The following is a 12845-nucleotide window of genomic DNA, read 5'->3' on the forward strand; positions in this document are numbered from 1 at the left end:
ATTAGGTATTTGGCCCTGTGCTGTCTTTCCTTCCCTTCTTTGCTTCTTTGGCAGGTGAAGAAATTCTCATTTGAATGTCTCTTATAAGTGAACTTCAGCATCTTTTCTATGCACTTAACAGTTTTGTTTACACTTGCTTTTATATGATCGGTATGCTCATTTCATCATAACTCATGTGTAATACTTTTAAATCCCAAATATCCAATAGAATCAGAATTAGTGAGAGGGATTTGTTCTCTATGTGACTCAGAGGTTGCAACATTCTTTGTGTTGATATTTTTATGTAAAATCTAGCAACGTGTTCATGTAATTTAAAAATTTTCATTTTATGTATTTATTTTTAGTTTATGCAGATCTGTTGTGGTCACTGATACCACATCTAGCCTGGCCCTTACGTGCTCAGTGACTTTTTCTTAGGGTCAGGCACAGGTTGGTAGACTGTGTGTGGGGTCCTGGGCTCAGCCCTCCAAATCCCCCATTTTACTTTCTGTTATTAAGAAGCTGTTTTATTATCAAGAGTTTACTCAATGACAGCTCCTATTCTAGAGGTGTGAATACAGACATAGTATTCTAACTTCACACAGCTCTCTGGGCTAAACCACATTCCTTGTTTGCAAGGCCTAGAACACAAGATTCAGAGACGCTGAGGAGTATGCAAGCAGGAAGTGCCTGAGCAGAGTTTCCCACTCACATTTCCTCTGTTATTCTTCTAATGATTTTGCCTTTGTCAGTTGAGATGATTCTTCACTTGGTCCCATCACAATTGCTTTCATTATAGCTGAGCTAATTTAGTGATGTTAGGTCATGCTAGGCAGAGCGAATGCTTATTGGTGAAGGGCATGCCTGAATAATTTTTCACAGCTTTGAAAAGATGGAGCCATTGGTTTTTACTATATTTATGTTCCATAAATGCGGTGTCAACTTATTTAATACGCAGCTTTCATGTAACAGACATTCAGTCACTGGCTCCGAAGTAGCATCATGTCTGAGTAGGAGCTGAAGTGCCGGGGAGGATGCCTGACCACTGCTGGCAGAAGTCTCCGTGGGTTCATCTGGGAGTGCTACTTTGGCAGATGTTAAAGGGCCTTTTCAACCCTAGGCTTTGTAAGCACAAACACACACAGTTGAGAACTAGTCGGTACCAAGAACTGAATTAAATGCACTTCCTTATCGATCAGATAAAGTATGACTCTAGTGGCAAACTGTAATTTATGTGAAGATCTAGGATGGTCTAACATCAGCTTCAGTTCTCAACGCAGAGGGCTTTGATGATTCTGCAACAAAACATGGCCTGGGAGCAGCTCTGGGCAGACTCCACATTAACACCTCCAGAGTTCCCTCTCTTCAGGGATTCATGCTGACTGGCCACCCCTTTGAAAGTCGGCACATTAATAGCAGAACCCGGTTGCACCCAACCTTTGTGTATGCTCAGAAATTTCAAAACCATAAACACTTTTTCCCTCAAGGAATTAACAACTGAATTCCAGTGTTCACCATAGCTCCCTTTACACTCACGCTGTTTGGCCTTGTACGTCATGCATGGTATATACAATTTAGTCATAGCCCTATATGCATACATGGATTTTGTTTTACCTTGTCATGTAGCTCTGACTGGCCTGGAACTCACTATGTAAAACAGGCTGGCCCAGAACTCACAGAGATCTCTCCAGGGCAGGGACTAAAGGCATGAGCCTTAATAGCTTTGAAAACGAAGTGTCCTTAGGAATTCTTTCACTGTATCAGGTTGGCTCAATTTTTTGTTTATTTATGCCTTTCACCTTAAGTTTTTTTTTAAATTAACTTTTATTTTCATTTTACATACAAGCCCTAGTTCCCCTTCCAATCCCCTTTCCCACCTCCCCATCCACCTCCCTCCATCCACGCCTCAGAGTGGGTAAGGGCTCTCTCGGGAAGTCAACAAAATCTGGCATATCAAGTCGAGGCAGGACTAAGCCCTCCCTGCTGTATCAAAGCTGAGCAATCACCTTATGTTTTTTGGGGGTGGGTTTTGAGACAGTTGGAGCTCTCTCCTTAGCCCAGGATGGCCTTGAACTCAGAGAGCACCACCTGCCTCTGCCTCCTGACTGCTGGAATTAAAGGTGTGCACCACCACTGCCTGACTTCACTTGAAGTTTTATTTAGAGTGCAACACCCGTGTGTCCTCGTTCCCACCCACCCTTGGGACTTCTCAACAATCAAGCTGAACTCACCCCTGAGTCTAGATCCTCTAACACTAACACGTTCCCACCATGAGAGGGTCTTGACTCCAAAGGTTGTCTTCCTGGGGGTTAACAAAGCTGCAGCACGCTGGTCCTCAATAAAGCACGCATCCTTCTGCAGCTGGGCTCAGCTGTTTGTAGCTTCTTGTCTCCAGGTGCAGAAAGTCTTCTCATTTCTCTTCTATGGTGAGAATCTAGATTTATAGCCCTCTGAGTTCAGGCCCTTCAGCAGCAGCCTTTTCCTTATACGCATTCTTGTATGGTATTTTCTTGCCGATGAGAAGAACGTTTGTTGATTTATTGCTTTCCCCTGCAAGGGTTTACATTAAAAAGTTTCTTAGCCAGGTGCTCACATTTTCTGTCACTGTGCTTCTGAGATGAGAGTTAGTTCACCCCCACACACCCGTTCCTTGTACCTCTCCTTACTTTGCTTAAATACAGCAGAAAAGAACTGTGCAAAAATTTGCCCCATTATTTCTTAAATGTTAAATTTTTAATATCAAAATACAGTTATGTCCCTAGGTAGTGGATAAAGGTCCATAATAATGTGCGTTTATTTGACCTTTGCTCCTCATAGATGACCCTGAAATAACATTTGGCTATTACAGCAGTAATACCCAAGTTCATTTTCAACTTGTGTCTAACAAAGATATAATTAATGTCCCAAGGAAAACCCAAGGTTGCTTGCTGAGGAACAATGTTCACAGCTTTAGCAAAAGCACTCATTGTACGGGCTACACTTTGTCTCTTTGTAGCCTTGGATAAGTTATTACTCACCGTATATTAACCATACCCTTTGCATCTTTTCAGAACACACTGCTCCCCCTCTTTTACTGCATTCTGCAAATTGGGCACTCTGTATGCGGTTCCTACTAGAGCATTTATTGTATGCTTTATGGCCCTTATGAGACCTATTGTCTTTCATCATTTTCCTCCTTTCTTTTATCTCTGCCTGTTATAAATTGCTTTGGAGTTTTGTCTGATTTTTTTAATTATATGCTCTGCACTGGGAGGATTTCTACAAGTTATTAGCCTCTTGCAGCATGAACCCTACATCTTCCTTGTGTCTCGAGGGTCTCTTGTCTTTTTCCTAATGACAGTGTTATCTCTGACTCGGATTCAGTGGCCATAACAGTTTATAACTGGCTTAGGAGCTCCTAAGTGAAGATCTGTGCTTCCTCCTTGTCAAACCTTAAAAACTCATTTCTATTGCGCATAGTTCTGAGAGTTAGAGCAATGGTGGAAACAGTTTATTGTGTGGGAAAAGAAATATGTGGTTTAAGAACTCTGGCTTTGTCTTTAAAGGGATGAGGATGGGCTGTCAAGACGGCTCTTTCAGAAGACCTAAGTTAACACCCATGTCGGGTGGTCTATCATTGTAGCTCTCGCTCCATTGGCTCCCGTGTCTCTGCAGGCACGTAGCACACACTCATACCTCCTGGCCCTCAGGTACAGAGGTGTACAGTGAATTCTAAGTAAGGTAAAGGTTTTTATTGTGAAATGAACTCTGGCTTTAGAGTTAGACTTCCTAGGTCCCAACTCTTACTTCATCATGCCATCTGTGTGCTTTGGGACAAAACTCTCAATGCCTCTGTACTTTATGTTCTGGTTAATTGTGTCTCCCCTCACTGGTGTACTGAAGCCCTATTCTCTAACCACTTGGTAAATGACTGTTTGGATGTCATGAGCTCAGACAAGGTCATGTTAGAGGGTTGTAGGTCCCTGATCCCATTATACAAGGGACCTTAGCTTACTTCCCTCTCTTATAGCAGAATTCCAGACTGCATGAATTGTAAACAATAAAATTTCATTTTGTGTATGGTTGTGTATGGTTCTAAAGGCCGGAAAGTCCAAGGGTGTGGCACAGGCGTCTGGTGTGGGTCTTCATGCTGGACCTAAGCATGGTGGCAGTGGCGGAAAAGCAGTGTGTGGATAGGTGTCTGACGAAGGAGGGAAGAACAGGCAGAAATCATTCTTTTTGTGAGGAAATGGCTCTCAGAGCAGCCTCTCCACAGTCAGCCATCTGTGGGGTCAGAGCCCTCGTGACGGTTTACCTTTAGTGGCAACAGATTCCAGCATGGCTTTAGAGAGACATGCAAGCGGTGATAATTGATGTCTCTACCGACAGAAGGAGTCTGAACATGACCAGCACACATTATGGGGAGATAAAGCCTCGATAAAGATCACTGGAGGGAACTCATTCTACTCCCATCTTATTTTGGAGCTGTCTTCTAGAACTGGGAGTTTGTGGTGTTTAAGGCCCCCAGGCTGTGGTCCTTCCTTACAGTACTCTGAGCGTTGCATGAAAATAACATCCATTAACCCAGGCAGTTTTGAGGTTTCAATGTGTTATTAGATGTAAAGTTCTTAGGGTAGTATTTGACATGGAACAAGCACGAACAATATCAATTAGTGTATTTGTTAAGTGCTAATTATGTACCATATGCCCTCCTAAATGTTGTCTTGTCATTAGCTAAATCTACAAAGACGTGATGCTGGAGGAAGAGTAGCCTGCTTACCGTGATAAAATACGAATTCCCCCTTCTTCTCCCATCAGCCATTGTTCCATGTTAAACTAGTGTGAGTACTGGCGCTGTAGTTGATGTGACAGTCACCATTGCTAACAGCTCCCACACGACAGAAGCTATTGTAGTTGCTGTGTGTTATTCCTGTCTCCCCACTGCCCTGTGTTGTGCAGGGTGTCCCACAGGTGTCCACTACTGATGTCTTCAGTGCTCTCAGTGGTCATCGCTCCTGAGCCATGTCCTCCTCATCTTAAGCCTTATGGACCTCTCCTTCTCAGTTACCCACACTAGGGTTCAAAAAAACAGTTTTCTCTCTGTGTGTTGGTGTAAGGGTAAGTCTGTCCTGGGCTGTTTAGACCTTCTCCCTCTCCTCTGGTTATCTACTGCTGTCTTAGAGATGACCGGACACTTGGCTCGGAGCTTCCATGACCCTTTAATTTCTCACGATTCCTTATGCGTTTGGACAGACCTCTGGAATGGCTTTACTGAGCCAGTGTGTGTCAGGATCTCAATGCATTGGTCTGACTAGCTCTTTGTTCCCTTTGGCTTCTCCATGTGGTGTCTCTGAATGACTGAGTTGGGCTTCTTCCCCAAATGGCTGCCTCTCCCACGAGGTAGAGCTCGTGTATGGTGTCTGTGAGTTGACCACTCTAGGACATAGGAGGAAGAGCAGATTTTAGCCGTGATCACCCTCAACATGCCGTCAAGGCAAGAAAGAGAAAGTCTCAGGGCTAGGTGTGGAGTCTCAGCTGAACTCTGGCTTTTACATGCTGTTAAAAAAGATCAGGGCTGCGCATATGGGGATTGCACAGGTGATGTTTTGGAACGTATAACGATTGCAGTGTTTGAAAAGCAGTTTACAGCTTCTTTGAGAAAATAAAAAGAAGCATTTTGTGTATTCAAGCAGTTTTGGACTTTTTATTGCTGTGCAATACGAAGAATTCAAGGGAAAGGTTTATAAATCGAGTAGGTGAAAAGTGAGCAAAATCTGAAAATCCACTTTCAATGTTTCTATTTCTCTTTTTATTGCTCATTTATTTTACAGTCATGGCAAATGCCACCTCTTCTGTTCTGCTAAACTCAAATGGGTGAATCTTGAGTAAATACGTATTTATCATATTTGCCTCTCTCTTGAGAGAAATAATTCGCACAATATGCCGAAGAGCTCAGATGTTTCCAAACCAGTGTGACATCTGCAACATGAACTCTCATTGTCCACTCCATTAAGGGCTTCCCCATGTCCTTTGAGGAGATGTGTCACGCCATTGCAAAGTGCTTAAGAAAGCATCATTCTGCGTCTCACCAGGGCTAGGCTGGGTACAGCTTCTCCCATGCTGAGAACTGCATTCCATTGTCTGAGAGGGCTTGAGTTGGGTTAGCCAATCAGCACTGTGTTCAATTGTCTTGCAGGTCCTCCATTCCTTTACAGACGCCATCTTTGATGAGTGGTTGAAGAGAAACAACCCTCCCACAGACGCCTGGCCTCAGGAGCTGGCACCCATTGGTCACAATCGGATGTATAACATGGTTCCCTTCTTCCCGCCAGTGACTAATGAGGAACTCTTCCTAACCGCAGACCAACTTGGCTACAATTATGCCATTGATCTGGCAGGTAAGGAATACAGCTTCTAAGTGGGTGACTCACTAACTTCTAAGGCAGCTTTCTTTCTTTCTCTCTCTCTTTCTTTGTAATGGCAAGCAAGACTGTTAATTGAAGCATTCAGGCTGAGTTAAGTTTATTGGCTATTTTTGAGAATACCTTGAATTTAACAAGATAAGTCATTAAGCTACCAATTAAACATCATACAGGGGCTAGATGCAGATCATTTGGGAAAACTGTAAGTTGTTAAGAGACCCTGTTCTACAGAGCTGCTGTCTTACTCTTCTGCCTGATCTGACAGTTTTATCTGCACTCATCAGATCCATGAATCTGCCCCGTGACTGTTGAGATGCGCAGCTGATGAAGTTCAAGCGACTTTCCCTTACCTGTGGGCAGGCAGGAGCCGGTGCTCTCATCTGCAGGCAGAGTTGTGATTACTGAGACAAATCATCCCAAGAGTCAAAGACCAGAAAATAGCAAAACCTCAGCTGTTGTGGAAAGTAATAGAATGCGGCATGTGAAAAGATTATTATTGGTCACACAAAGTGTTCACGAAGAGTCACTGCATAGTTTGGAAGGCCAACTGTTGCTTATTTGATTGATACGGAGAAATTACTTTGCATCTGCACCAGGTGTTCTGAATCAGCCTTGATGACACCGATGTGCAAAGACAGGTGTACCCAGGATGGCTCTGAGCTTCATAGCAGACCTGGATATGCAGGGGTTATGTTCCAAACCCATGCTTTCTTAGTCTAGCTTTTAAATTGTAGCTACTTGAAAAACTGATTTCAACTGATTGAAAATAGGGAAGGATATCTTTCTAGAAGAGGAAGGAAGACTCAAAGAAGCCAATGGCCCCGGGCGCTTAGGTGACACTCTCCACCAAGAGCGGGAAGTCCTGGAGATGAAACAAAGAGCAAAGGGCTTGGCCTCTGAGGAACTGAGGAACTGAGGACACTGTGGGGAGAAATGGGAGACAGGGCGAGTCTGGGAGCTTGTGCAGCTTTCACAGCTGACCGTTTCCCTGCAGGGGTTTCTCGCAGTTCTTGTTTCTTTTGAGTTCTCTCATTTAGTAGCTAAGGAAGCTCTAGGCCGCGGCATCTGCTGCATGGCTAACACTTCTGTCTCAAATTGACCCTGTATCTTTGGGCGGGTTGTGAGGAGGGATAGTCTCATCCCTCTCTAACCCAAGATAGAAAGCAGTGAGGGACTTGGGAAAGACTTTCCCTACACGATGGATGGAAAAACTGGACTTGAGAAGACTGGGAGCCGCCAAGTAGCTGAGCAGGTGTTTTAGACAGAAGGAGAGGATGGACATGGAGGGGCACAGGTGGCTTTAACTGAAGTCTAGAAGAGGAAAGCTTGGTTTCACTCAGATGACTTCTCAGAGTGCGGCATGTCGGCAGGCTGGATGCTTTCAACTAGAGCTATAAGATGTGTCTGACGCCGTCTACCCCTCCCTGCCATCTTTATTGTCCTTTCTTCCCACGGCGCAGGGAGGGGCTTTCTCTGAAGTCCCCATTCACCTAAAGCCCGGTGCTCCAGAGGATCAATAGAACAGACTAGAGTTGATGGTGCATTCAGAGTCCAGGGAGCTTGTTCCAGGGACACCATCAATTTCCCCTGAAAGCCCACTGAGTCTTTCCCTACAATCACCCCAGTTCCCACTGGATGGTTCTCAGAGGTTCACATTGTCTGGAGCTCCCCTGCACTTATGCAGTTGTGGCTTTTGAGGCCCATTTCTCCTGCTAATAAGCTTATTGTTGATCTGTTTCTTTTATGGGCTCAAGCAATCTTAACTTCAAAGAGCAGAAATAAAAAAGTCCTTTTGCTCCCACACCTTGCTATACTGGAAGGGCCTAGGCAGAGAGTCACTGGGTCTTATGGAAGACTAAGAATCACCCTAGGTTTATTAGAACATCTCAGTTTTCTAAAACAAGACATCATTTATAGACAATGATGATGACAGTCACATACAAATGTGAAGATATTTTAATACCACCAAACTACATGTTAAAAGGCCATAATGGTAAAAATCTATAATACCACAGTTCAAAAATAATTTTAAAAAGGCAAACAGGATTTGGACAGTAAGAGGCAGTCATTTTTGGTGTCTCCTTAAAGAAAGGATAGTATAAAAATCTGCGGTTTGTTGGTCTGTTTTTAAGACAGGATCTTCCCATGTGGCTCTGGCAGGCTTGGATCTTGCTATGTAAATTGCAGTTCAGGCTGCCTTCAGACTCACGGAGATCTGCCTGCCTCTGTCCCCCAAGTGCTGGGATTAAAAGTGTGTGCCAACATGCCTGGCAAAACTTCCTGTTTTAAGAAGCTGTATACAGAATACAGCTCATACATAACCACTCACCACAAGATTAAGGCAGTCTACAGTTTACCACTGAGGTGGGTAGCCTCGTGAGCCATTATCCACAGCTGAGGCACTGCTCACAAGTGGATGGCTTCTTAGAGAGAGAAAGAGAGAGAGAGAGAGAGAGAGTCAGTTTTCTTTAAGAGTGGGAACACTCATAGGTCCAGCATGCTCCATCCGATGACCCTGTGCTCAGGAAATGAACAGCATGAGATGGACTCGTTGGATTATCACAAAAAAAGATGAGAAGTTGGAGGTGGGTGGGTAAATGGAGGCTGGATCTGAAAAGAGTTGAGAGAAAGTGTGGAAGGTATAGCCAAACACAGTGCATGTAAATCTAGAATAATTAATAAAAATACTATATTATGAAAGGAAAAAAAGAAAAAGCAGTTAGAAGCAGCACCAAATGAGTGATTGTGCATCCTACCAGGAAAGGACAATGAAATCCCACTTGGAGAGACAGAGCCAAGACAGGCCATAGCCCTTGGTGTGACTGGAGAAGGATGAGATGTAATGTGTCCTGGAAGTGAGGGTCAGGTGTGGGAAGAGATGACTTGGAGGGGACCTGCAGCGGTTGCTAAGCTGTAAGGAAATGACGCATAGCCAAAATATGTTTAAAAAACTGCCTTGACTCCATGAAAGACTCCACGCTGTGGCTGTGAGTGGAAAGTTAGGGCTGCCATGTGAGAGGCTCAGATTTTATTCACAGGACTGAAGTAGATACGGTTTGCTTCTGCTGGTGAGTGTCTCTGTCAGGAGAGTTCATTACATTTCTGACATGTATTTATCATCCATTGCAAGGGTAGAGACAATAGCAGAATTTCCTACTGAGGGCTGTTCGTTTAACAGTCCCCAAAGACCGTCTTGGCTCTTATGTCTTCTAATGAGTTTCTAGCTTACTAAAGCTGTTCTGTATTTCCTTAGAGGTTTTGTTCTGCACCTAAACATTTACTGGAACAGATTTACAAAATCTAATAAGCCTTATTTAAATAATGGAATAAGATTTCCAGCTTCCATGAAAAAAACAGTTGTGTGTGTGATAAGCTACAAGAAACCAGAAGATAAAATTGCAGCAAAGGTAGTTTTGCTCTGCAAAGAAACGTACAGGCGAAAGGCAAACAGCCTTCCTCCGCTAGTGGTGTTTGACTGACAGAACTGTAATCACAGGGTCTTCTTCTCTGTTTCCATTTCAGCGGAAAAAGCTCCAGTTTGGACCACCACCCTCTCGGTGGTCACAGGAACGCTAGGAACTTTCGTCGGTCTCTTGGGGCTGCTGGCTTTCCTTCAATACAGAAGGCTTCGCAAAGGATATGCACCCTTAATGGAGACACATCTAAGCAGCAAGAGATACACAGAGGATGCCTAGGGTGCTCTTGTCTTACCCGAGGAAAGAGGCTGGCCAAGCCATAGTCCTGGCATAGGCAGTAACTAAATATATCTTCACTGATTTTGCTTTCGGTAAAAGTCTCCAGCATGCTTTCTTTGGGAGTGATGATGACCCCTGCATGAGCTCTTTGGTATTGATGATGACCCCACATGTGATCTTCGGAAGTGATGGTGACCACCCCGCCCCTGACAGAGATGCTTACATATAGTTGCTGCTTTGCTTATTTCATATTAGCAGTGATGCTTGGGCCTATCACATCACCAAAGCATGATGGGGTCAGTTATCTGTGACCTTGATTAAAAATCCTTATATCGATTAAGCCTCTTCCTGTTCTGAAAGCACTGCCACCACCACCACCACCACCATCACCACCTCCACCACCACCTCCACCATCACCACCACCACCGCATCATCATCATCATCACCTCTTGTTATAAGGAGGTCGCTTGTTGGTTTCCAACCTCCCCGGCTAGCTTAGACAGAAATAATCACACAGAAACCATATTAATTAAATCACTGCTTGGCCCATTAGCTCTAGCTTCTTATTGGCTAACTCTTACATATGAATTTAACCCATTTTTATTATACTGTGTATCACCATATGGCTGTGGCTTACAAGCTAAAGTTCAGGTGTCTGTCTCTGGTGGGGCTACATGGCATCTCCCTGACTCTGCCCTTCTTTTCCCCAGCATTTTGTTTAGTTTTCCCTGCCTAGCTAAGTTCTGCCCTGCTATAGGTCTAAAGCAGTTTCTTTATTCATTAATGGTAATCACAGCGCACAGAGGGAAATCCCACATCAACCACCACCATTATCATCATCATCACCAGTACTACTACCACCCAAAACAGTATAAACACTGAGTATATTCCTCTAAACTTGCAGATAAGTGTGCTTTGAAATCAGGATGATATCAGTCAAAATATCTTTGCAAGTAGTAGTGTTTGTGGGGAGGATGCTTGTCAGCATTTCACTATTATATTGAAACACATGAAGCAAGCTAAATTTATAAAGAAAAGAAGTTTTTTTTTTTAATCACTGTTTTATAGGCGTAAAGGACAAGGTGCTGAATTTGGTGATTTTGTTGTTGAAATAATCCTAAGGTTGTATAGAGCATTACATGAATCACATAGCAAGAATTAAGTGTCTGTGTCTCTCTGTGTGGTCTCTGTTCTTTTTACAGAATGCACCAGAATTCGGTCAGGGCTTCATTCTGGCGGTCTTATTGAATCCTAATTACTTGCCCACCTCCAAAACAATAGTTTAAATTTTGCCTTCTTAATTCTTCATAATGGGGGATAGGTGTTAATCCATGAAGCTAGAGTGGGGGGGCTGGAGGGATCACACTCAGATGACGTCCAGACTTTGGGAGGGAAGGGAGGGAGTAGAGCAAACTCACAGGGTATCTGAGAGATACGTCACCATCTGGGGCGGTGTGGAACATACTCCGAGCACATCCTCTGAACCCCACCAACTGAGAATAAGACTGCTACCACAGTTTAAAGTCCAACCTGAAGCAGGTTTTAATTGAATACTGGCCAGGTAGATGAACTCTGTTTAGCTCCATCTCTGGTTTCACAGAAAAATGGCCCCAAATCAAGTTTTGCATTGGGTTGAGTATTTCCCATCAGGGGCAAATATACATCCTGATGTACCTTCAACCTAGATCCAATCAGGGACAAGTATCCATCCTTCTGTAATTCCTGCCTGTGAATTCCTGGCTGCAGTCTTGGGGGAAATAACCTGATTGTCTGCTGCAGCTAAGGTGACAAAGCTATAGTTACCCTAGCCATCAAGACCACCAGAGACCCGAGAAGGATAAATTACAGCAGAAAGCATAACAAATGGCCTGTGTGTCAATACACATGACAGAGACCAGTACATTACCTACTCAGTCATCCCAGGCTCCTGTGGGCTCCATGGCATTGGGGGCAGAGGTACCAGGACAGCATCAGTCTTTGGCCATCAGGCGCAGAGGCAAGAGGCTTTCCTGTGAAGTAGATACACGAGAGTGGTGGCTGACATTACTTTGTCTAGGCAAAGTGGGGCAACCAAGTCTCCAGTGTTCTGCTTGTACAGTTTGGGCCAGGTCCTGGCAGTCAGCTGTGGCACTGGGCAGTCTTGCCCAGTGATTAGTGTTACCACAATCCAGGTGGAGTCATCAGGGTGCTCCATCCTCTTCTTTGGAGGTCTTGGGGTCACTGCTAGGAGCTGGGAGTCTCTGTCATAGCAAGCTTTTCCATGAAACATTTTAAATGCCATATTCACCACATCTCTGACAAGTTTGAAGACCATTATCTATTAAGTATATCTGAGCTAAACACACCTGGCTTAACCTTGAAAACACGTGAAACTAAATAAAACTTTTTTCTGTAATTAATCATACGAATACTTATATGCCTACAAGTATAGTTCTGAACACATTAATGAACCTGACCATTTATAAGATGATTGACCATTAATACGTGTTTCTACTATCATTAGCAGTTTACAATAGTTACTAGCTTTCATAAGGCTAGGACCTGCTGGGTTAGAGCTTGTGAACAGGGACCGGGAGCCTAGAGTCTAGCGTCGACCTTGAGAAGTTAATAAGCAGTACAGTCGTCTGTTAATTGAAGGCCACAGATCCCTTTTGCCAGAGATAAGGAGCACGACTCCCTTTTTAGCCTTTGCAGAAATTTTCTTCAAGCCCTCAGGGAATGGGGGCTTTTGTCTAAATGCCTGACCTTGGAAAAAGGACTTTATGGCTTT

The 12845-nt window shown here is 43.9% G+C and overlaps 1 protein-coding gene across 1 annotated transcript in view; it reads left to right on the plus strand.

Annotated features, from left to right (window-relative positions):
- Nucleotides 1-10437, plus strand: part of Dct (dopachrome tautomerase) — a 34714-nt gene extending 24277 nt beyond the window's left edge. Inside the window, exons 7-8 of the mRNA XM_050150431.1 lie at nt 6155-6356; nt 9903-10437. Of these exons, the coding sequence (XP_050006388.1) occupies nt 6155-6356; nt 9903-10075 (375 nt within the window). The 3' untranslated portion in view covers nt 10076-10437. The remainder of the gene's footprint in view (nt 1-6154; nt 6357-9902) is intronic.
- Nucleotides 10438-12845: the final 2408 nt, after the last annotated feature.

This window comes from Alexandromys fortis, unplaced genomic scaffold (assembly GCF_014885135.2).
Source record: "Alexandromys fortis isolate MF-2015 unplaced genomic scaffold, M_Fortis_MF-2015_v1.1 scaffold_66, whole genome shotgun sequence".
NCBI classification, from domain to species: domain Eukaryota; kingdom Metazoa; phylum Chordata; class Mammalia; order Rodentia; family Cricetidae; genus Alexandromys; species Alexandromys fortis.